Here is a 26,145-nt window from a genome sequence, read left to right as displayed (position 1 = left end):
TCGGTTGAGAGTACCTCAGTTGAACAAAACATCAACTCTTTCAACCAGAGTAGACATCTTGGTTGAGAGTACCTAAGTTGAACAAAACATCAACTCTTGCAACCGGAGTAAATCATCTCGGTTGAGAATACGCAAAACTCAAAGCAACAAAAAAATGCCAAGGCAAAGATGAGTCACTTCTATATATTGACAAAAATGAATATTACATAAAGTGTAAGGCAAAAAATTTCTTTGCACAAAAAAGAGAGCAAAAGCTAGAAATAATACAACTTGAGGTTGGCTGCATTCCAAGGCCGGGGTATTCCTCTACCATCCAAGTCTTCCAAGTGATATGCCCCCTTGCCTGCCAGACCGGCTATCTTGTAGGGTCCTTCCCAATTTGCCCCTAGTTTGCCTTCGCCTGGCACCAGGGTATTGCCCATGACCTTCCGCAAGACCCAATCACCCATTTTGAACGGTCTGGGGTGCACGAATTTATTGTATTTCCTTGAAAGCTCTTGTTAGTAGACGGCCACATGGATAAGAGCCTTTTCCCAGCGTTCTTCCACTAGGTCCAATTCCAAGGCCATGGCTTCGGCGTTCAGCTCGGGCTCAAAACTTTCACTTCTGAGGGTGGGCATACCAACTTCCAAAGGGATGACCACCTCCATGCCATATGCCAAAGCAAAAGGAGTTTCCCCGGTAGATCGCCACGGGGTTGTTCGGTATGCCCAAAGGACACTGGGGAGTTCCTCAGCCCACTTTCCTTTGCCTTTCTCAAGCCTCTTCTTCAGTCCATCAAGAATGGTCTTGTTTGAAGCCTCGGCTTGACCGTTGGACTGCGGGTAAGCCGGAGTAGAGTTGTAGAATTCGATCTTCAAATCTTCACAGAACCTCCTAAACAGGCGGCCGTCAAATTGGGTGCCGTTATCAGAGATTAGAATTTTGGGGACGCCAAACCATGTGACCACATTCTGCCAGACAAACCGCTTCATGTCTTTCTCCTTGATTGATGCCAAAGGCTCCGCTTCAACCCATTTGGTGAAGTAGTCTGTGGCCACGATGAAGAACTTCCGGTTGCCTGGTGCGGTTGGTAGCGGCCCTACTATATCTAGCCCCCACATCGCGAAGGGCCAAGGGCTGGTGAGGGGAAAAAGTTCCCTAGCCGGCTGGTGGATCTGGTGGGCAAACTTCTGGCATTTCTCACACTTGTGAACATATTTCTGGGCATCGGCTTGCATGTACGGCCACCAATAGCCTTGCGAAATAGCTCGGTAGGCCAAGGACCTGCCCCCTACATGACTGCCACAGATGCCTTCGTGAATTTCGTAAAGGAAGGCTTCTACGCTGCTCGGGTGCACACATTTCAGGTAGGGACGGGTGAAAGACTTCTTGTATAAAGCGCCTGATGGAGAGAGCCAAAACCGCTCGGACTTACCTGCACTTCATGCGCTTTCTTCTTGTCGGCTGAAAGGGTCCGTTCTCTGAGAAAGAGGATTATAGGGTCCATCCAAGAAGGACCTAGCTCGGCGCAGAGTACTTCTGTCTGCCCGGCTTCCTCAATGCTAGGCCTCGGAAGGAATTCAATCAAAAGAGGGTTAGGAGATGTGCTGTCGACCATAGAAGCAAGGCCGGCCAACTCATCTGCTCGGCCGTTTTCTTCTCAGCCAATCTGTTGGACCCTGATCGCCTGAAATCGCTTGATGTGGTCTCTGACCAGAGCTTGGTACTTCATCATTCTGTCATCCTTTGCCTCATAAACCCCAAAAACTTGGTTAACCACAACCTGAGAATCACTGTAAACCATTAGTTCGGATGCTTGCATCTGAAGCACGCTCTTAAGACCGACCAATAGCGCCTCGTACTCGGCCTCATTGTTGGATGCTGGGAAGCCAAGAGTGATAGAATGTTCTATAGTCAGTCCGTCTGGCGAAATCAGAACTATACCCAGCCCGGCACCGTGACGGTTCGAGGCGCAATCAACAAAAAGTTTCCACATTTCGCCGACAAAGAGCTTCCAACACTCTGAGGGGTCCTGGGAAGCTTGAAGGTTGATGGGATCACGGTTGCTTGGCTGTTCGGCTTCCGGTCTCGTGCTTAGCGGTTCCACTTCAGCCTCCCTTGGTGATTCGGCGCCGAACTCAGCAAGTTGATCCACAATGCCTAAGTCCGTAGGCGAATCGCCAGGTTACGGTATTATGCCGGCCGCAGGCTCTGTGTTGAGCGGTTCCATTTCTCCCCTCCTCGGTGATGTGGTGTCAGACAAAGCGGGTTGGTTAGTGATAGCCAACTCCGTCATCGCATCACCGAGCTGTAGTATCGTATTAACTAAAGGGGCTTCGGCGGGGCGCGCAAGTTCTGCGTCGCCAATACCGCCAAGCTGTGGTATTTCGGTCGAGCTTGCATTCACCTCTTCATCTGCCACGGCAATATCGATCGAGCATACCGGATGAGTTCTAGGTGAGAATTTAGCAACGAAATCAGCCAAAGTCTGGGCTTTTATGGCTGTGTGCGGCTAGAAATTCACATCAAACTGTCCCAATTCGACCGCCCACTTAAGAATCCGACCAGAAAAGTCTGCCCGTTCGAACAAAGCTTTGAAAGGGAACTCGGTCAAGACGATGATGGTATGGGCATGGAAATAGTGTGCCAACTTCCTTGAAGCCATCATCAACGCTAACGCAAGTTTTTCCAGCGGCAAGTACCTCGACTCTACCGGTAGCAAGGTTTTGCTGACGTAGAAGATGTGTAGATGTTTGATGCCTTCCGACCGGACAAGCCCTGCACTGACTGCATGCTGTAATACAGCCAGATAAAGGTAAAGTTCTTCTCCAGGTTTTGATGTGACCAACAACGGCGCGGAAGACAAATACTCCTTGAGCTCGGCCAATGCCCGGTCACACTCTTCATCCCATGAGAATTTTGATTTCAAGGCTTGAAAAAATGGGCGGCAGCGATCTGATGACCGGCTTATAAATCGATTAAGTGCGGCGGCCATTCCGGCCAGATGCTGCACATCCTTAGCCGAGCTAGGCTATTTTAACTCTTGCACAGCTCGGATTTATGTAGCGTATGCTTCGATACCTCGGTTCATAACTACGAAACCCAAAAAAATTTCGGATCCCACGCCGAAGGTACACTTAGACGCATTCAGGCGTAGCTTGTGCTTTTTGAGAATGGCGAACATTTCGGCCAAATCGGACAAATGGTCTGCTTGATGCCGGCTCTTAACCACCATATCGTCAATATAAGCCTCCATTGTCCGGCCTAGCAGAGGAGCGAACATCTTGGTCACCATCCTTTGAAAAGTTGCCCCGGCGTTCTTCAAACCAAAAGGCATGACTCGGTAGCAGAATAGTCCCCTTGGTGTAGTAAACGAGGTGATCTCTCGGTCGGTCCCATGCATGGCAATCTGATGGTAGCCGCGGTAGGCGTCCAAGAAACTGAGCCTGTTATGTGCAGCCGTTAAGTCCACAAGCTGGTCTATTCTAGGCAGAGGGAAGCTGTCTTTCGGACAAGCTCGGTTGACGGTCTTGTAGTCAATGCAAACTCACCACTTCTCATTCTTCTTGGGCACCACGACTGTGTTTGAAATCCACCGAGGGTAATGCACTTCCTGAATTGCTCGCGCCTCAAGCAGGTTCTTCACTTCCTCCTCAACTACCTCGGCGTGATACAGCGCCGATCTCCTTGTTCGCTGAATGACCGGCTTGGCGCCGGGGAAGACATTGAGATGATGGCATATAAAACTCGAATCGAGACCGGGCATGTCGTAAGGTGACCATGCAAAAACTTCGATGTTGGCCATCAAAAACTCAACCATGTTAGTCCGTTCTTGGGTTGTAAGGCTTGAGCCGAGAAAGAAGAACTTGTCTGGATGCTCTGTATCAATGCGCACTTCCACCAACTCCTCGACAGCTTTGTCCTCGGCCTTGGTGCCCACGTCGTCAAGGACTTCCCGGTCTTCCGGTCCCTCAATCATTTGAACGAAGTCTTTGGCAGCTCAGCTCCCGTTGACTGCCACGAAGCATTGCTTCGACATGACTTGATCGCCCCAAACCTCCTCGATTGCCCCCATAACCGAGGGGAATCTTACCACCTGGTGGTAGGTTGACGCTACGACTTACATAGCGTGAAGCCATCCCCTTCCAAGGATCTAATTGTAAGTGGATGGCACCTGCAACACCCAGAACTCCACCTGTTTGACCACGGATCCTGCTTTGACCGGCAGGATAATTTTTCCCAAAGGCCACTCCGGTTGTGAGAGTTGAAACCAACCAATGGCGAAGTTGCCGGGGCCAAATCTGTATCCCGAAGCTCGAGCTGTTTGAAAGCGTCGTAATACATGATCTCGACCGAGCTTCCCTGATCGATCAAGATCCGTTTGACATCAAATTCTTTGACGCAGAGTGTTACCACTAGGGCATCGTTGTGCGGCGTCTGAGTGCGCTCTAGGTCTCTTGAGGAGAAATTGATCACGTCTTTCTCTTCGGTCTTCCCCCTTTTGATCGCAGGCTGAACCAACAAAACTTCCCTCATGTGTTCTGCCTTCTTGATCATTCCTCGAAGCTCGCATACACGCGCCGGTTCCACTATGCCGTGGATGACATTAATAACCCCTTGGGGAGGCGCTTCTCAGTCATCCGGTCCCCGCGGGTCAACCGAAGCTTGATTGGCCTTCACGTCGCCATCAATGTAAAGGTCCAAGTGTTCGGCTGCGACTAGCTCTTCCAAGTGTTGCCTCAAAGGCAAACAATCCTCTGTCCGATGGCCTCACTCCCGGTGAAACGTGTAACGGTACCGCGGATTGAAGCCCTTCTGTCCGTCGCCTAACTTAGCAGGAAACCGGACATACTCCTCGTCACGAATTTCACTAAGTATGCGATAGATTGGAATCTTAAAGACCGTGGTGATGCCTGTCCTTGCTTTCAACCTTCTGTTAGCATCGCCTACGTCATCCCGGAGGTAGTCATCCCGGTCATTCCGACGTCCCCTATCCCGATTTTTGCGATTAGTGCCACGGTCCGATTCCTCAGCGCGGTCGCTGGATCGGCCAGACTCCTGCCCGACCGCGTGCACTTTGCTAGCTAACCGCTTGTCTGTTGCTACCGGAGTTGCCTTCACGGTAGATGCTGACGCATCATCCTCCACTCGGATGTGCTCATTGATGCGCTGCATTAGCTGGCCCTTGGATGTCGACTGGTGCATGGTAAGCAAGTCCCGTAGTCTATGTCCGACCGGGAGACCACGCTTGTATTGTGTGATTGCAAGGTTGACCGGGCAATCCAAGATCTCGTTGAAGGTCTCCCAATATCTGGAGTTGTATGCCTTCAATGTGTCGCTCGGTTCCATCTTGACACTCAGAAGGTGATCAACTTCCTTTGGTGTTTTGGTGTTGGTTTTGAAGCGCGTCACAAAGGCTTCGACTAACTGATGCCACCTTTCAATGCTTCCCTCTGGCAACCTCTCGAACCATTTTAAGCCCAGCTCTTCCAAGCTTGACAGGAAGATTAGGCACATAAGGGCGTCATTTCGCCTGTGTCCGGCCATGACCTGTCGGAAGTGGCTTACATGCATATAAGGATCGGTTTTTCCGTCATAGAGTGTGAACTTTGGCTGGTGGAACCCTGTCGGAAGCGGTGTTGTTTCTATCTCCAAGGAGAAAGGAGTGGTGCTAAGCCTCGCCAAGTCTGTGTCTAAAAGGAAAGGCACAGCCAGGCGGGGTGGAGGCATTCCGACCTCTTCACTGGCGTGAACCCCATAGGATAGCCGTTAGAAAGCCGACACCCTCTGAGCTTCCCGCCGGCGAGCCCGTTCCTTCAAGACTGCCCGCAAATCCTCTGAATGAGCAGAATAAGAATACCTCGATGTCGTCGCCGGATGTGAGGGTCGGTAGGTACTATCTTGCGCACTGGACTTCTCTTCGTGCAGGTCAGAATCTCCAACCTTGTAACTTCTGGTGATGGAAATGGACGCAATGTATCGCTGACTCTGACTGCCTAAACGGCGGGGTTGGGTGCGCTCACTGTGGTCTCCCACTCCAGCTACACCCTTCCCTCTAACATGCCGCTTTAGCTCCTCCATCTCCGCCGCCATTCGCCGGATGACGGCGTCCTGGTCCCTTAACTTGTGTTTTAGACGTCTGGCATGTGATTCTCTCCACCGCCGATGACCGTCTGGACTCCGTGAATGACCATAACTTCTTCCGCGCTTATCCCGCACATCTCTTGAATGTCCTCCTGGAGAAGTCTCCAGGTCCGCCATCGGAGGAACGATAGTGGGATGCCCTTCTCTCCGTCTGCCCGACTCTGGGGTAACTCCGTCGACGGCGGACAGCGGAATCTCTTCGTTGTTCGCCATGGATGGTGATCAAACGAGCCTGGAAGACAGGGTTTTGTCTGCAAACTTCCCACAAACGGCGCCAATTGTGCGGGGAGCAAATATTCAGGCAAGCCCGCACTCCTTTCTTCTAAGCTCCGTTTCTATCCGATCACCTACGTGCACAACCAGCAATGAGCTACCCGGCGGTGTGTGGCCAGAAAACTCCTCCGACGATCAAGTTAGCACACACCTGAGGATAGAGAGAGTAAGGAGAAAGTCGAGTGTAAGTATTTCTCTTACCAAATGTTCGTGTCTCCAGCATAGGGGGCGCAGACTTGTTTATATACCTTCTGCGCCCCAAATCTACTCCCAGTGATCTCTCGACACGTGGTTCTGCTACCCTATCTGTCAGCACAAATCTTGCTGAACATCACCTAACTCGACTGCCAGCCCACTCTTCTGGGAGCTCGGCAGTCGGGCTTCAACATCTCGGCTGTCAACGGCCATGCTGCGATTCATGCCCAGGTGCCCTCCACAACCGAGCTCCTTTCCAGCCATGCTCTACTGCGTTCCGGCGAAGCCAAGCTTGAGATTAGTCATACCAGTCAACCAAAGTCCTTCCTGCCGAGCTTCAGGCATGAGCCTTTACGCCGAGCTATGGATGCGTGCTTTCCAACCGCGCAACGCATAAACCATGGAACCCTCACTTGATCGGCCTCCGTGCCAACAAGGTGAAGTAGCTCGGTTCCATATGCCCTTGCCATTTCCGAGCAAAAATCACTTCTGGGTGGACCTGGGATACCACGGCCCAAATGTGTTCGGTCCACAATTTGCCTGGTATTACCATGGCCCAATCCAGACCATATTTTTCCCTCTCATAGTCCTAAGACTATTAGTCATGAAAATGTTAGTCTAATCGAATTTAGTCCGCCTAAACAAATAGGGCATTGGCGGTAGGAGAAAGGAGAGGCGTTGAACAGATTAAGAAAGGTGGAGAAGGGGTTGGAAAGGACGAAAAAGTATAAAGGTAAAAGTATAAAGGTGAGGCTCCTGACAATTAGGAATGGTGGTGATGTGATAGTTGATGGCTGAGAAGAGTAGTAGAAGGATGATTGGAAAAGTAGAGAAGGGAAAGAGAGAGAAAAAAAGAAAGAGATGAGTTAGGGGCAAAAATGAGGATATAATTGTAATTTTCATGATTTTTTTTGTAATTATATTTTGGTTGTATTTTTTGTAAATTCTCACATTTTTGCAATTTTTTTTTTCCTACATAACATTTTTCTATAATTCTCTCTCTATTTTTTTATTTTCTTTTTTGTCATTGACAACTCAACCAGTGGCACTCAGTCAATAGTCAAAAAGTTGACATTGAGACACATTGACTCTAATTAGTGGGCTAGTGCCAAATTTAAATTCAAGCAACAGGCTTAACTATTGTTGAACAATCATTTCAAAATAAAAAAACAAGTTTGCATCTTGATTTTCTATCCACCGAATGTTACGAAAATTGGATTAGGTTGGCTGATTGGATCGGTTAATCTATCAACCGGTTCAAGTTTCAGTCTAGATAAATTATCATATTCGTTTAAAGGAGAAAATCGATCTATTTTTAAAAATTTATCCAGAACTACAGTCAAACTAATTATCCGCTCCAACCAAAAATAGATTGACGAAATAAGCCGCCTCTTCAAAAATTCAAGAAATTAAGATATCAAAAATTAAACTTACAACCAACCGTCACGGATGTGGGCAGCAACCACTTTGCCGAGTCACCAACTTGTGATTGTTAAGCAAATTTTATTATTTAATACATATATTTTATTTTTTGGTCAAAACACCATGTATAATTATTATTTGTACAAACAATTAATACAAAAGCAATTTAAATAATATATTTATATAAGTATATAGTGCATCTTAAATTTAAATATATGCATTATAAAAGTGATCTCACACTTAACATATCTTAATATTTATTTTTATTATTTATTTATAATTTTTAATATATATATTTATAAGGTATGACGTCACAGTTCGATTCTGGTTGACCTCACAGTTAAACCAGTGCCATCTAGTCCCTTTTTTCCAATTTGCTTAACGGTCTGAATTTCAAAACATTGTATCCACCTATGCGTATTTCTCTTTAATTTATTTTGGGTAAATTACACTGACACCCCCTAAGATTTATGTTTATTACAGTTCCGCCCCTCACATTTGGAAAATTACACTAACCCCTCTGTTAATTTAATTTTATGTATGATGATCATTATGGTGAATGAGGGAACTGTTATGCAACTTTAAACCTCAGGGGGTAATCTGTAATGAAACTTTAAACGGGAGATGCAATTTTTAAAAAGTGAGAGGATGAACTATAATAAACATAAACCTCAGGGGGTGTCAATGTAATTTACCCATTTAATTTTTGTTTAGAAGCTTTCTTATATTTATTGTCTTTCTTAAATTTTTTGTATATTTCTGACTATATATTTAATTTTTTTATGTAATTGAATGTCTAATTTAATATAAATTTTGTAATCTGTATCTTTAAAAAAATAATTAGCCCTCATGTGAATTCAAGTCCAGAAGTTACTTATTCACCCAAAAACAAAGGCCAGAAGTCAGTTACAAGGCCAAAACATACAAAATACAATTAAAGAACAACATTTTAAAAAAAATAAAATTAAATAAGACTAACAAGTAAAAATTACTAAATTAGGATTCAAAAGACATAAAATCAAATATATTTTTATATAGAGCTCAATTTTGTATTGGTTCAGGTTACAAATCTAGAATCAAAATTAGATAATTCAAATTAATTAAGCACTTCCCTTATTTTAATCTTTTTTCAACATTTCTTAGATTACATGAAAAAAAAAATGACATTATCCAAAAATTGGCAAATAAAGAAAAAAAAAATGATTTAACAAAAAAAAGGCTGTTGGCAAACCTAGAAGAGAAGTCATGAGTAAACAGAATAATAACAAATTAAGCAATAAATAAAAATGGAAATGTTTTCTTACAACATTCACCAAGTTTTCGATTGATTTCAACAGTGAATTTACGTACTAAAAAGTTGAAACATAACTAGCCAACATAGACAAGGTTTTTTATTTGAATTAAGAGAACTTTGTTTACCACACACTTCCATGAAATTACCAATTTGTAGAGGGCTCAGGCTAAATACTCCTCCAAATGTACAAAAACAAAAATGAGAAACTTTTTACAGCATTTAAGGGCCCTACAAATGCCAACAAGACAGTTAAAAAAACCCGTAACAAATAGCCCCAAAAAAATGATAATAACATCCTATAAAGGGCTTTAAAAAAAAAAAAAACTAGATTAATTTCTTGAAATTTAAAAAAGAAGAAAAGAAAAAGAGGGGATTAATTGATACATGAAAGTTGACAGCCTAGAGATCGGTGGTCACATCTTTCTCCATTCTCTGAGAGAGTCGTCTGTCTTACCATCCACATTAGCATATATACAATCAGGAACTGGTGTTGCACCCTTTCTGAAGATTGTACCTCAAAATTTTAAGAACAGCTGGACCTGAATATTATCTCAAACTTTTGAACAAGCCGCAGGACCCAGATAAAAAATGGGTTATACCTAACAATCATAAATGAGATTATGTAATCAATAAGCACGTAAAGATGCATCACAAAGAACGTCTAAAACCTGAGATGAAAACAATAGTGTACCTACCAGCACTGCTAGCTCCATAATGACGGTTTTATCTTGGTCCCCAAAAGTTGGGAGCTGAAACACCAAAAAGAAACGATTTCAGAGCTAAACAACCAAAGTAATCCGTTTTTTTTATAAGTAGTATGTACAACCAATGAGTGGGAAGAGAACACAAACCTCTGATGGGCACTGGGATTGGACCTTCAGATGGCGGTCTATGAGGCGCAAGTTCTCTAGGGTTCATGGCCCGGGGAGGGTAACCCCACCTATGGTTTGGTAATGGTGGTTCACACAGTGGGCCAGCATATGGAGCAGGTGGATATGACCCTCTCACATGATCAGGAGGATAGTATGTATCTGGGGCATTGATATCAAAGTAAACATGCAATCAACGAATATCAAATCAAAAAGATGATTCGACAATCTATAATCTTTCATTGAACTTAGTCAAGTAACAAAACTTACCAGAAAATGGGGGTCCAGAAAACTGCCAGCTCTCCCTAAACTCGTGTGGGGCCATCTTCATTCTATCGTGGTCAGTATTATAATAATTTCCACCATCCGTGCTCTGCACAAAATGGGGCCTGTTAGGGTACGAAGGGGGAGGCACCTCCCTCAGTGACTGCACTCGTTGATCAGCCTGAACATAAGAGAACTGATTTGATGATGCAGGTTGAGGAGGACGCAAATGATAGGCCCTATTGTGGAAGGTGGCACCATCTGTCTGTTGAGCACTATTCACAGGTCGAATTAGTGGATGGGACACAGGAACACTGTTGAAAGAAGCAGAATCTGGTGTCTGCGTTTGTATCTTAACATCTCGGGATTCAGGAGCCTGATAACACACTGCATCTGAGGTTACTGAGTTTATTCTTGGTGCAACAGGCTGCTGAATAATAGGCTGGTGCAAATTTTCTTTGATATTCTGCAAATGCATGCCCAATCAACACAGAAACAAAAACAATAAATTACTCCCATGTCAGAAACTACATTTTCATATTAACAATACCCTAAATAGCACAAAACATATTGCCAAAGAACAAAGCAGCAACGCACATGTGTACCCACGTAGAGCTTCGAATCAAGATCATTCGAAATAGGATCAGGCATAAGACGTGGAGGTGGAGGTGGAGGCGGAGGCGGAGGTGGTGGAGGCGGAACAGTTTGTGGTAATGGTGGTGGAGATGTTGGCAGAGGAGGAGATGATGGTGGCACGTCCTGAGGTAAGGGTGGGGCAAAGGAAAGTGGGAAATGTCTTTCAAACCGAGGATGCATAGTCTGTGCGGTATCGATGCCACCATTACAGGTGGAATTCACATTAACTTCACAAGTGGGAGATACATCCTCCATTTCAAGCTCACCATCAACATCTTCCAAGATATGTCTATGTTTTCCAGTTGTTGCAGTTACTGGGATTATTTCCTGTTTTTTAGGGGTTTCAGAATTATGTTCAGGAGTAACAGCCTCAAAACTCCCACCATCAGAATCGCTTCCTTCATCTTCATGCTTGAGCATAGGCCCCATACAAAAACCGGGAAGCTGAAAACTTGAATTGCTGAAGCAATAAGATAAAGATTCAATAATTGATAATGCACACATGTAAAAAGTTAAAGAGATTCAACAAATTGACAACTTCCATATTCTTTTCTTTTTCATTTAAATTTTGTTAAGAAACAAAAGAGAAAAAATAACAATTTCACACCTTCCATATTCATCGACAAGCATACCCTCCATTTCCCTAATAGGATCATCAAAAGCCCTTTCTGTTCTCATGGGGCGCCGAGCAAAAGCACCAGAAGAAGATGAACCAGTGACAGATTCGAGCTCTCGAATATGATGACGAATAATGGAATCCGGAAGGATCCTTCTTTCCAACCAGAGCTTCAAAACCTATACATCAAAAGGAACAAATGAGGGTAAAAGCCAAAACAAAATGCAACTTTTTAAGCCAAAACAGGATTCTACCTTCAAGCACTGCCTACGATTTTCTTGTGAATTATTTCCAGGAGGAACAGCAGCCAACAATAAACGTGGCAGCACTGCTTGGATTGCTGAAGGATATATATCACCAACATCACCTGGAAATTCAAACTAGACTTCAGCATCACCAAATCCAAAACAGAACAAAAAAACATAACCTGTCAACCTGAATAATCATTCAAATATATATGACATCCAGGAGCCATCAAGATTCAGCGGTTAGATAGCAAGATAGAAAACCAATTACCTTTCAAGCCACGAGAGCACTGTGTAATAGAATCCACGAGGAAAAACAAGTCAACCCTTCTGCGTAAACTTGATTCACTTTCCAAATTACGGGCAAGAATTTCCACCACCTGAATTTTAGAACTCTACATATCAACTGCCTTGCAAGTACCAAATGGTAAAAAATGGCATGAACAAAACCAAGAAATAGAGTTCATGCAGTAATGCAGTGTCATCCTCCATAAAAACCATTACAGAATGTAGACGGTCATGGGGGGTGTTTGGTGTGGATTATAGAGGCAACCTATAGCTTATTTTAATTTCGAAGTTTGTGCCAGACTGTTTGGTGCAACTTTTGCTTATAGCTTATTAGACAGAATAGCTTAAATAAGTTGGAAAAAGTCAATTTTCCATAAGCTGGGGAGGAGTGTTTTTAGCTTCTGCTTTCTGATTATTAGCTTTTAGCTTAAAATAATCTCTACCAAACACCCCCATGGTGATGCATGCCCACCGTGGGTGCTCTAGGAATCATGGTTGAAACAAAGATAACACAAGACCACTAGAGAGACAGAGACCTGAGGCAGCCTCAGTAGAGAGAGAGTAGCAATATAGGAGGCTTTTAGGGTGGGAGAGTGAGCTATCCTCCAGGGTCTGTCTTGAATGGAGGTGAAGACCACCTTTAATTAGACAGTTGGGCCATGGAGGCATGCCAAAAGCTGACAGAGGTAGGTGTGATACATCTTTTAAGGTATCACATGACTTGGTCAAAGAGGCCTCCCTCGTCTAATACTGGTCAAGGTACAGCCACCTCTAAGGGGTAGGGTGAACAACCATGACGATCCCTCAACTCTAGCCACCAATCCACGAGTCATGGTGATCCGCGAGGGGCCCTAGAGGCCTTGCTCCCAACCTAGACAAGAATGGAGCTTTGGGTGCGAGGCAGGAATCAAGCAGATCCTTAGCAAGGTAAAGGCATGCACGAGGCGCGTGGTGCCAAACAGATGGAGTGAGCATTGAGTGGTGCCAAGGTAAGGCCGGCCACCCAAGAAAGGTGCATGCCTTCTCATCATGGTGGAGTTAATATGTTGGCCACATGGGACACAAACACCCACACACCATACCCATAATGATTTTCCCCTTCACCACGGGGAGTTTTCGCGCGGGGGGGATGGAGCATACTGCATTGTTGAAGTTATGCATAGAAGTATATTAAGATATAGATATAATATGTTGAGATGTATTTTTATGTACTGTTCTATATAATAATATACAAACAATGACAATACTTCCACAAACATAATATTCCTAACAGAAGCATATAATAAACTATTTCTCTCATAACTAACTTCTTGAATTGAGTTATTTGGAGAGAAAAGAAAACAAATCAATCTCTCTTAATCTTAATCACTTGTTTGGATTACTAAACAAGAGATAAATGAGAAGAAATGGAGAGAAATGTTTCTCTCATAACTCACTTTTTGAATCTCTCCAAAATTGGAGAGATAGAAAAGAAATGGAAAGATTACCAATTTTGTATAGGGTTTATTACACTTTATACCCCTAAACTATTGCTAAATTACCTACTTAGTCCTTGAATTATCGATTGAGTCTACTATGTCTCTAAAGTATATAAATCAAAATCTATACACTATCAATTGAATCTATTAAGTTCCTAAAGTATCTAACTCAAACATATTTAGTCCTAAAAAGATTACAAAAATAAAATATAAACCCATAAGTATTATAAATTAATAAAGGACTCTATTTAGTTAAAATTTTATTTCAAAATAACCTTAGATTTTTATTCTCTTTGAAAAGGGGGCATTAATTTTTATGGTGAATTTTCTTTTGTAAGGGTAAGAGTAATTTTCTATTTATCTTCTATAATGGCTACTTGTTTGTCTTTATCTAGTATTATATGCCATATTTCCTTCATAATTACTAATTGATTATTTTTAAGCTTTTTGCTAAATTCATTTTATAGCTTAATTAATGCATTATTTTGTTCAATTATTATTTTGTAGCGAAATATTATTATTTAAATTATCTAATTCAACTTCTTCAATATATCTAATACTCATATAATTTTATTGGTAAGACTGAAAAATCAAACTCTAATACTAATTTAAAAACACAGCGAAATAAAATATTTTTTAATGAAAAAATACAAATTGAAATTTTTTCTCCAATAAAATCTTAATTTGGTCAGGTCTTTCACTAATTTATAATAATTATGGGCTTATATTTTATTTTTGTAATTCTTTCAGGGACTAAATAAGTTTGAATTAAATATTTAAGGGACTTTAATAGATTCAATTGATAATTTAGGGGCTAAATAAACTTTGACTTGTATACTTTAGGACTGAGTAGATGCAATCGATAGTTCAACGATTAAATAGACAATTTGGTGATAGTTGAGGGGTAGAAAGTGTAATAAACCCTTTTTGGGTGCTACCAAAATTGCCTATTAAGAGTTTCTTACAAAAGAAACAAGAACATAAAAGGTTATTTTGGTAAAATAACCTATTAAGAGTTTCTTTTCTTTTATTTAATCCATCCAAACAAGATTTGGTGAGAAATCACTTTCTTTTCTTTCCAACTAAACCAAAAAGAAGGGAGAGAAATCATAATCATTTCTTTTCTCAACTTTTCTTTTCTCTCTTAACTTTTTTTTTTTTTTAATCAGCAACAGACAAGATAAATTTTATTAAGGCACAAGGCCAAGAGGATGAGGCATCCTCAACAGGAAAAAGAAAAAGTACCTTTTCTCTCTTAACTTAACAAATCATTTATTTTCTTCTCTCACCTAAATATCCAAACATAGTGTAACCTCTTTAAAGCCCTTAACAGCCTAGAGAACCTAGTCCTTACGCAGAGAAAAAAAACCTAATTTGGTTAAGTTTAATAACTTATTTTATTGCTAGCCGTCCCCCTGTTCAAGACACAGATTGTGAGGATGATGTGTACATGACAAAAGTACTGGAATGGGAAAACTAAAAATTCACTCGGAAATTAAATCCTTGGTAAAATTTTAATTCCTAATTCGAATTTAAAAGTTTAGTCTATTCACCACTCTAGGCACAAATGTGTTAAATGATATTTCATTTCATTACTTCATCATAAAATCCACAAAATGGAGATCAAGTATAGATCCATCTTCCTCTAGCCTAAGACAAACCCAACTGGTCCACTTCCAAAAAGAAACATATGGAGTACCATTTTCAGTCTTCTTCAACTGTTTTCAGCCAGTTCTACTTTTTTATGGATTTAGAAAGGTGAAACAATCACCACAAACCAAAGAAACACACATTTTTGCGAAAAAAACAAGTCTCCTTCTCAATCAGAAAATGCATGTCATGTTGTAAGAGAAGATAAATCAATTGTGAAACAGCAAAAAACCTTGCAAACTCAAAATGATCAACAAATGCATGATAGAGCATCAATTACGTGGTTGAAAACAGAAAGGGGGCAACAATAAAGAAACAAGAAGGTGGCCAGAGTTGATCATTCAGCCCGTAGGGAGTCAACCCATGGTTTAATAACCAGATATATGGAAATTTATTGAACTATAAGTTCCTTTATCAGTCACACTCAAGTCCTTCACAATAAAGAAGCACAATAAATCTGCAGAAATATTATCGGATATACATTGCATCCAATGACACTTCATGATATATATTGCACATCAAAAGAGTCTTAAAAGTGATCATTAGAAGGGTAACGCCACCATCACAATGTCATTTCCAGATATCAGTATCAGGAACAGAGTAAAAACCAATTGAGCATAATCGCAAAAACATGACCATACCTTAGCAGCAATACCAAACTTTGCACAATCAATGGCAATGCGCGTTGCTCGACCAATGCTCTCCTTTGTCCTTGTTAATGTTCCAAGAACAGCCTGAAAAGATGCCAGAGCAGCTGTTGGTTCTGCTTTATTGCTCCATTTGCCCACATTTTTGGATTTTGCTTGGACCAAATTAACATCAGGGCTACAACAGCCATTATTTTCAAGAATTTTATCATTATCTGATGTAGAAATGTTGCAAATTGAAGCATTAGGGGGCGACGTGCGTGCAGGAGAGTCTAATCCATCTGTTGGAGATGAAGATGACTGGATACCTGAGATACCCTTATCACCCAAATGATCATCAGATATGGAAGTGGAACGAGGTAATTTTGGTGGACCCTCAGTAGCAGCAGCCGCCGTAAGCTTTACTGATGTGGGAATTTGAATACTAGAATCCCTCTGTGTTGGTTTAATTTCTTTCACAGCCTCAGACCTAAGAAAGACCAAGAAGCATAAAACCCACAAAATGCAAAAGAGAACTCAGAGAAGAGATTGGCACAACAGAAACTGATGCAAACTAAAATTTGCAACGAGAAAATACTGAAAATTAACAATAACACCTATGGACTCTAGTATGAGATATCATATGGTAAAATGTACAAACAAATGCTTACATTCCATTAGCTTGGTTGTTCACATGTAGTGGAAGTTTCCACAACTTGGTAGCTCCAGAACAATTACCCTCTGTGCTGCATGGAAGTAAATTAGTATCATTTTGTGGTGAAACTTTACCATCAACAGCCCCTGAGACAGGATTTGAACTCATCCCAGAATGTTCTGATGGATCAAGTTCATTCAGAGGTTTTCCAGCTTTATGGTTGCTTAAGTCACGATTCTCACTATTGCATTCATCCTTCAAAGGCAACATCTGAACCAGTGAACCTTGATTGCATCTGAGACAGGCCTGTTCTTTTCCAGGATCAGGTGATAACGGTTTTGGACTTTGGGCCGCAACCCTAACTTCATTAGTTTGAGTAGCTGAAGATGAAACACCAATACCTCTGAAATCAGAATGGTCCAAAGCCTCCATATGTATATCTTTGCATAACTCACGTTCCGGGCTACTGGAACTTCTGACTGATCCATTACAAATTGCAACTTCTACAGAAGATTTTGCACTTTCCTTTGGTACTGCAGGACCCAAACTGGTAGAGAAACTGGAGATACCATCCTGAGAAACATTCTGGCCAAGAACATCTGCGTTCTGCACCCCAAATTCATTCCCTGCTCTACTTTCCATAGACATGTGATGGGAGTCTCTCACGGGGGAAAAACATCCTCCACTAATTAACGTCTTCATGACTGACGGTGCTTCAGTTTGACCATCTTCAGCAGCATTAGCTGACATAGCTTCCAGGGCACGATGAAGGCGTTTAGATGGAGGTAAAGCAGCTTCACCATCCACTGAACAACCAAATGGTTTATTTTTCTTGACTTCCCAGATCTGAGGCTTATCAACTGAAGATTGAGGAGGGCATTTGTTTTGTAGTGATGAATTTTCTGTAGCTTCCTTCACCACAAATGAGTGTTTATCAGGAGGACCATCTTCTTTGCAATTTAGGGATGTGGAAACCTGATTAGAGAAGCTATTTGACACTTCTAATAATTTCTCGTCTGATTGTATGCTGGTATTGCACTCCTCCACCATAGAAGATGGTCTGCCCATCCGAACCCTGGCTCGTTTCACTAATGGAAGATGCTCATCACCACCTTCTTTGGAATACTTTTCATTCAACTTTTCATGAGAGTTTGGTGAAATTTGTCCGGTTCTATGCACTTCAATCTCTGAACCTGCCTCATTATTTAGTTTACCAGTAGTCTCAGAAGCATCAGTAGTCACCCGTTTTCTATTAGGTTTCCTTTTCTTCTTAGTGAAGACAGGCATTTTTCGGAAATCAGGCATTTGGCTCAACTCAACTTCTCCCTCGTAGCAATCATTAATGGACTCAGGCTGCAGAAGTTTACAACAAGAGTCTACAGTGCTGCCTTCAGTTAGACTGAAAGTGTCCGAATCAACCGTGGCAATTTCAGAACCATTTTCCTCAATGCTACCATTTGAAAGAAAAGCAGATGAACCTGTGTCATGCCCTTCAGAGACATCAGGTGATTTCCTGATTCGTTTGCTCCTTCTCACCGACCCATCCTGCAAAACATTAGCAGCTACATCCCCAGCAGCTGTACTGCCATTACTAGATGGAAACATCTTCTGGAATCTACTGGCGTCAACCCTTGATGAACTTCTAGACCTACGAACAGATGGCCCCCTTTTCTGTGAGACAGAACTTTGTGTTTGTACACCTCCAAGTCTTTTTTTTAACGAGAATGTATTTGCCAAATGTTTTTTTGTAACTACCAAACTATCAATAGGCTCCTCAGATGATGTCTCCCTATCACGCAAAACATCATCTGCCTGCGTCGCATCTGCAGCACCTCCAACTGGAAGGCTTGACTCATTCTTATCCCCAGTAGAATAAGGCGTCTTTACACATGAATCAAGGATCGCCGAAGGAGCCTCAATCTGATCATTTGCTGCAAAATCATCCACTGAGTTGGCTGCATTTGTCACAGTAACTTCATCAACTGAGTTAATCTCAACAACTTGGTCCTGTTTCTTCAACTTTTCGTAGCATTCAATAATCTCATGTACCGCACGGCCAAAATCAGCACCTTTCCCATGGCGTTTAGCTAGAAGAGATTCTTTTTTCTCTTCTGTAAATTCTTCAACATCAACAGGGTTGCAGAAGGCTCTGCAAGGAAAGCATCCTTTAGCTCCAAATTACAGGAACTCAAGAATAAAGGCACCTTGACAGATATAGTTGGACCCATTCAAGCTCAATGACACACAAACAAAAAAAAACAAAAAAACAAAAACAAAAAAACGCACAAAGAACACAAAACGAAATCTTACAATTGAGGGGAATGCACAATTACTAATAATTGACAATGTATATGACACGACAACCATCATTTGGAGAATCCCTTGCTTTTGCATCGTTAGACAAGGAAACAGAAAGGTGTATGCTTCCTACAAATAGGAGTGTGACAACAGCATCACCAAAGTGGAAGAACATGCCTACATGTGTTTTTATTTCTATTTAAAATGCTCTCCAAATCTTACAATTTAGGATTCACAAAGATAAGATTTCAATAAACAATTCAAATCTCAATTTAATTGAGTACAAGCTAGCCATTGGTTGGAAGTTTGCAATGAGACTGTTATGTGACCGTCTGAATCAACATACACCTATTAGGCTTACATAGGCCAATGCTCAATACAAAAGAGAGCAAGGTGTGCTTTTAGGCACAGCAAGACAAATCTTTATTTTGTTAAATCATAAACAACAATTTTGACTGCAAAGTATTATCCCTACGACAGAATGCTCGACCCAAAGGCATACGCAACATGATATATTGATTATATGAAAATCCTTCAAAAAACAGCCTGAGACTCCTTGCCTTGGTTAATATAATCCAATAAAATGCATGAATAAGTCCATCAAAAGTCCTTGGGAAAATTATAAGGAAGAGGGTTTCAATAACAGAAGGGTTCACTAATTGATGTACATTGTGATTATGTAATCAATTGTATTGTGATTTAAAGGACACCCACCAAGCAAGGGATCTATTATTCCCTGTATCCCACCCATAGAACCAAAGTTCTTTCTCAACCCTTCTAAAGGTTCAAGTGTCCCACAATTCCAGTGCTTGCAAAGTACTGATTTTAAGCCAGTATATTTTCATGTCTATAAAATTCACACAAAACAAATCAAAGGTATTTATTAGCTCCATACTCCCATATTGGCATCTATCACAATATAATTTTATAACTAGAAAAATATAGAACACTGAGATTTAAAATCAAAATAAATATTTATTAAAAAAAAAAACGGGGAGCTATTTGTACATCCTCATTGTGTCACATAGAAATAGTCAGTGTTTTAAAAGGCATGCTTAGAACAGGTGGAGGTCAAGCACAATATGCAAGGCCCAGCTTAGGCGCTGAGGCGAGAGCTTTTTTTCGAGGCGTGAGCTTCATGGGTTTTACCTATTTCTCTACTCCACCTGTTGATTAAGTGCTTTTTATTTTTTATTTTTGAAATGTAAACTAAAAGCTTAGTTGTTTTGAACTTTACGTGAATGATCTCAGAACTTGAGATTTTTGGTGGATGTGAATTTGATACTTTATATCTTTTGTTGGATATTATATTTCTAGTTTTTAGAAGATTAAATGTTACGTTTATCAATTATTTGAAATGGTGAAGTTTGCTTTATTATTTTTGGAATTCTATATATATTTGTTATGTTGAAAATTTTGCCTATTTTACAATTTTGGTTTTCTTCTACTACTTGCACCTCGTTTTGGTAATTCGTGTGCCTCGCACTTAGGCTATATGAGACCTTATCACCTTGGTACCATAGTTGTCAAATCGAGATTCATATCGTGAATCGAAATGGTCTCGTACTGAATCGCGAATCGAATCGAATCGTGAATCGTAAAGATTCGGTCACTTTTTCTAAATTACTTAAAAATATATATCTACACATTTGGATGTTAAATATATCTTATGAATATAAAATATTTAGACTTAAATCAACAAAATTGTTATTTTGAAAGATAATCACGTAATTTAATAGGTAAGAAGTTAACAAAGATTCCTATGTAAAATCACAATCTTATCCTTTTTTTTATTTTTTAGATATTTTTTATCAACCATTCTTAATAAAGATAAAAACCAAATAGACAAACTATTAATTTCTAAAATAACAATAGTTAACAATGATATTGATATTTGGACAATAAGCATATATACTTTTCTAAGTAAGAGTGAGCAAATAATAAGAAAGGATTATTTAGGATATTTTATTTTAAAGCCTAAAACATTTTAAAAGGTATAACTGACCTCACATATGTAATATTCAATTTAATAAAATAATAATAGATAATTCATAGTATAACTTTAATCTTAAACATATTTAGAAGATACATTACAATTTTTTAAAGGGGAAAAAAATGAGAAGAAATGTTAAAAATATGTCAGGTTTGACTGAATCTGATTGGATCCTATAAAAAACTACATAATCACTAAAATAACAATAAATCATATACATATGTTGATTATTTTGGTATTAAATGTTATTAGAAGTTGTATTATGTCATTTTCACTAAAAAGATGGAAAAAATGAGTCGAAAATATGTCGAACACAATAATTTTAAAAATTGCATGAATCGTAAAAAGTGAATCGAATCGTGAATAGATTGTGAACCGTGCGATTCACTAGAGATTCACTTCCAAAATAGATTCACTCATAGATTCGTATCGATTTTGCAAAAATTGCGTATCGAATCGTGAATCGAATTGCGAATCGTAAGATTCTGATAACAGAGCTTGGTACGCCTAGCACTTTTTAAAACACTAGAAATAGTGCAACGTAACCATCCTGTAGTCATGCATCCACAAGCTCTTTTATAAGCAGGACCATGTCTCCTGTCCTTTTTAAGGGAAAATTAGAAGATAAATAGCTAAATAAACATTACAACCTTAAACCCTACTTCCCTCCTGAAAGAATAATACTTAGAACAAGAAAAGACAATAAATTATAAAGTAAAGCAACTACCACAGAGGACCTTGAGCTATTTGGAGCTTGTTGCCTACCACAGAAGAACCTAGCAGTTGTTCCCTCCAAATACCGCTAACTTGTGATTCTTCTTAATCATCCTCTTCATCATCATCGCCAACTAATAACCACTTGTCTTAAATTCAAGCCCGCATTGCTCAACATAAAACTCTCATTTCAGCAAACAAAACTTCACCTAACACTTTTTCATAATTTTTGTTCCTTTCTTGCGGGACCTATTTGGGAATATGTAGTTATATTAACCATCCACCCATACCTTGTCATTGAATCTCTTATTTTCATTATAAACCTTCAGAAAACATTATTTATCAATAAATAAATAAATAAAATAAACCCTCACATAACATTATAAAAAATTTCAACCTTGTTTTGAAATCAAAATATGTACTAACAACATTGGCCTAAAACTTTTATAAATGAAAGAAAAAGGTGCAATCAATAAGAACTTGCACAAAAGAATAGCACATTCTCAACCCATGTCCTTGTTTGTAAATCACATGTATTAATCACCTCAAAGAGCAAATGAAACCTAAGCCATACACTTGATGCTCAAATTACTCTCATATTTTTTAGGATAACTCAACACAAAATCATTTTTTGATCTTCCTAGCTATGTGATGTCAACTTCTCAAAACCCAATGTGTGAGAACCAAATTTGAATACACAATTTGCAAAATTTGGTTGCTTCCTAAGCATTAAGCCAAAGACCTCTGCATCCTTAGGTGGAAATGAAAAATGGATAGTTATCTACTATGAAAATGTATATGGGGTCAAGAATTTCACAATAAAATCACTTCAATTGGGTTCCTGACAAACAAAAATCCCATTGTGGACTACTGTAGATGAGGTCACCAGATGCGCCTCTAGGAAGATGGCACAGTTAGATGACCGGAAATCACCGGAAGTGAAAGAGGATAGAGCTGAGGCACTCTTTGGAGAAAGAAGGTTGCAGCAGAGATCCTTTGAGCCAAAAGGAAGAGAGAGTTGTGTAGGAGATGTGTTGACGAATTGATTGCTTGAGATAAACCTCTTTATATAAAGGAGATTAAAGTCTCCACCCTTTAAATCGACAATATGGAGGAATCTCCACGACAATATCAACATCAGGACCTATGTTACCTAGAACGCATATCCTTTTGGTCAGTGTTTTAAAAGGCTCTAAGTGCACCGAGGTGTTAAGGGCCCCTACAGCCTAAGCGAGAGGAGCGAGGCGAGGTGCACATAATAGAAGAAAAGCGAAATTATAAAATAGACAAACTTTTTAACAAAACAAATATATGATGTATATTAAAAATATAATATCCAACAAAAGGTATAAAATATCACATTCACATCCACCTCTACCAAAAACCTTAAGTGTTAAGATCATCTACATAAAGTTCAAAACAACTTCCTGTTTGTGGTTCAAAAAAGAAATTAAAAAAAAATAAGTCTTATGGTTGCATTGTACGAAGAAAAAAACAAAGAAAAAAATGAAAAAAAAAACAAAGAGCAAGAGAAGAAGACTAGAGAAGAGGAGAAGAGAGAGGAGAGAAGAAGACCAGAAAAATAAAGCAAAAAAGAACAAGGCAAAGAAGAAGAGGAGAACTAGGGATTTTTTTTAATCCTTTTTGCTCTTTTGGACCACGTCTTGGTCATTTTATAATGTAAGAGAGATTTTATTCCAAGTGAATATCCACACAGAAAACCATACGAGCCGTTGGAGTGGAATACAAGTGAAGTGCAGAAGGCGCTCGCCTCTCGCCTCAAAATAAGGAGCTCGCCCCAACGCCTCAATTGCATCTTACCCATGTCGCCTCGCCTTGCTATGCATGCAGCACAAACCTGCGCCTCGTCTCACCTTGAGCTTAGGCACACTTTTCAAAACACTGGTTTTGGTACAAAGAATGGCAACGGGAACGGGAATAGGAATGCAAATGGGGTACGCCACATGTTTTAAAATGTGGTACAAAGGGAATACTTCTTAATTTGATATCCAATATATTATAATGTATTTTTCTTGAAATTAATCATTCAACAATATAGTTTTATAAGCATTATAACCTATTATTTTACATTTTGTCAATCCAAAACCCCACTCAATCTAGATTTTAGTTCATTATATTTAACATTTTTCCCTAGTAGGGAGAAGTTTTAATGAAAAACATAGAAAAAATTATGGGATCGCTTAACCACAGCACCATTCTCCACTAAATGAATAAACAAAAAATAAAAACCTGAAGATGGAAAAAGAAAATAAGCAAATAGAGTGAATAATAAAGATTATGGTTATGCTAGACCGGTTATAATGAAGTTCAATATTTGACTGGGGGGGAAAAAATAGCATAACAAAGTCAATGATTACACATACAACTGACTATTGTCTAAATATTTCCCTACCATGCACAATCAGCTCTGATATCATTCACACCATTTAAACACCCATAAACATTATTCAATCATAAAACCAACTGCCGCCACTAAGTAAATGTGATAAAGATAGACGTAAAATAACATAAGTTACAAAACATGAAAACTATTAACTACAAAATAGAATGAAGTACTCACATTTGCTGGGTTCCAAAGAAGTATACAAGTACTTTCTTCCAATCAGCCGAATAGCCCCACTTCTCTGGTTCACTTACCTGCCATCAACAACCAAATTTCTTAAGCTTTTTGAACCTTTCTTTTCTGTTCTTAAATTATTTCTGAGCATTAAACAGCACCAAGGTGTTTCACCCTTGTATATAGCTAAACTCTACTCTAAAACAAAATCAAAACTGAAACAATAAAAAGCCCCAAAACTTGTTCTTGAATCTAACACTCTGAACACAGTGAAAATCAAACAAAAAACTGCATGCAACTCAAAAATATTCGTTCTTGTGTCAGATCCATCAACAAGAAGGACGAAAATAAGCTCTAGAATCGTTTCAGACCTATATGCATCCATTAAAGAAGCAAAAAAATAAATAAATTTCTTAAAGTGGGCAGTAAAATAATTGAATCTTTTCTACATAGAAGACCAACTGCATACCGTTGCAGGCCAGGCCGGGAAGCCCTTGACCTTGGCGAGAACAAGATCGCCGACTTTCCACTGTTTGCGAGCAGCGGCGGCCGCCGCCGCCGATGATGCTCTGCCGCCACCCTTCCTGCGACTCGGCGCCATTCGGAAGATGAAAAATTGCAGAGCTCAGAGTCAAATTAGGGTCATGCGTTCTTCGAAGAACGAAACAAGAAGTTGTGTGGGAGCGGTGGTGCCGAAATTGCCAGTCCCTTCGTTGAGAAAGCAAAAGGCTTCAATCTGTTTAGGGTTTGCAGTGGACGATGGTATGGATGGATTTCCAGGCATTGAAAAAACATACACGTATAGAGATATATTGAAATTGAGATTGCAATCACTGGAACTGTTGAAAACCCTAATTTTCAACAATACATGTATGTGTCTATATCACTATTTTAGAGAGAGAGAGAGAGAGAGAGAGAGAGAGAGACTGACTAGTGATACTCTGTAGGTTTTCTAAACCCTAGTTTGAGAGAGAGAGTTTGTGGAGTTTTGTGGGAGAAGCCCCATTCACACACGGAACAAACAGATATAGGTATTTGGTTCCTCTTCTCTCTCTCTCATCGATACATGCTAACGTGCGCTAGGAATAGGTTTGGTTTGGGGATGGAGGACTAACGTGCGCTGCGTGCGGATGAATCTAGTTCATATATACCGAGACAGAGTCGGGCCATTTGCAAACATCATTAAAAAAATAATATTAGATATTTTAAAAAATTTATCAAATGTGGGATCCATATATAACCAAAAAATAATATTTTAAAAATTTTATCAAATGTGGGATCCATATATAACCAAATTATGTGAGTCACTGATAAAATTTTTAATAAAATTTTTAAAATCTCTAATATTACTTTTTAATTTATTTTGAATCATATTATTTCTCACATAAAACGATTAAAAAAAGGTATGTCTTCTGTCTAGTCTGGGATTAGTCTGGACTGTGTTGTTGGGCTCGTAAGGGCCCACCACGGGTTCCGTTTTGATAATCTGAATCATTTAATGTGTAGAACTCGTCGAGTACTATATGCCTGTAAAAAATCACGTTAATCGGATATCGATAGCTATATGATCAAATCAGTTTCGTATTAAAAAAATTAGACGGTGAACAAATTAACGGTTGACAAAAAATTATTTTGATCACATAGCTATCGATATCCGATCAACGTGATTTTTTATATGTATATAGTACCCGACGATTTCTACACATTGACGGTTCAGATTATCAAAACGAAACCCATAATGAATCCCCATTAACCCAACAGCACGATCCAATCCGATCCCGGACTGAACAGAAACAATACCTTTAAAAAAATTAACTTTAACCATCTTCTCAAAACATTTTAGGCGTGACTCACCGAAGTGCCATCTAATCATTCGTACCTGGACTGGGCCAAGCCCTGCTGGTGGGTGGGCTGATAAAGATGGC

At 40.0% G+C, this 26,145-nt stretch overlaps 1 protein-coding gene across 1 annotated transcript; it reads right to left on the bottom strand.

Moving 5' to 3' along the window:
* Positions 1-9,373: 9,373 nt before the first annotated feature.
* On the bottom strand, positions 9,374-25,337 carry LOC114312781 (protein HUA2-LIKE 2-like). Its single transcript, XM_082905513.1, has 12 exons — positions 24,690-25,337; positions 24,224-24,300; positions 16,654-18,786; positions 15,998-16,472; positions 12,212-12,320; positions 11,950-12,062; positions 11,687-11,874; positions 11,041-11,539; positions 10,450-10,909; positions 10,162-10,341; positions 10,006-10,059; positions 9,374-9,909 (listed from the first exon to the last, which is right to left on the bottom strand). Exons 1-11 carry the CDS (start codon positions 24,819-24,821, stop codon positions 10,034-10,036), a joined length of 4,392 nt encoding a protein of 1,463 aa, XP_082761639.1. The 5' UTR covers positions 24,822-25,337; the 3' UTR covers positions 9,374-9,909; positions 10,006-10,033.
* Positions 25,338-26,145: the final 808 nt, after the last annotated feature.

Source organism: Camellia sinensis, chromosome 14 (genome assembly GCF_055761805.1).
Source record: "Camellia sinensis isolate YWXY chromosome 14, ASM5576180v1, whole genome shotgun sequence".
Lineage (NCBI taxonomy): Eukaryota > Viridiplantae > Streptophyta > Magnoliopsida > Ericales > Theaceae > Camellia > Camellia sinensis.
The sequence above is the reverse complement of the archived record's forward strand: the minus strand, read 5'-3'. Positions and strand labels throughout refer to the sequence as shown.

Coding starts and splice junctions, on each gene's coding strand:
- LOC114312781 (XM_082905513.1), bottom strand. CDS start 24,821: ATGGCGCCGAGTCGCAGGAAGGGTGGCGGCAGAGCATCATCGGCGGCG. Junction 11,875..11,949: donor ATCGTAGGCAGTGCTTGAAG/GTAGAATCCTGT, acceptor TTTGATGTATAG/GTTTTGAAGCTCTGGTTGGA. Junction 11,540..11,686: donor CTTGTCGATGAATATGGAAG/GTGTGAAATTGT, acceptor TTATTGCTTCAG/CAATTCAAGTTTTCAGCTTC.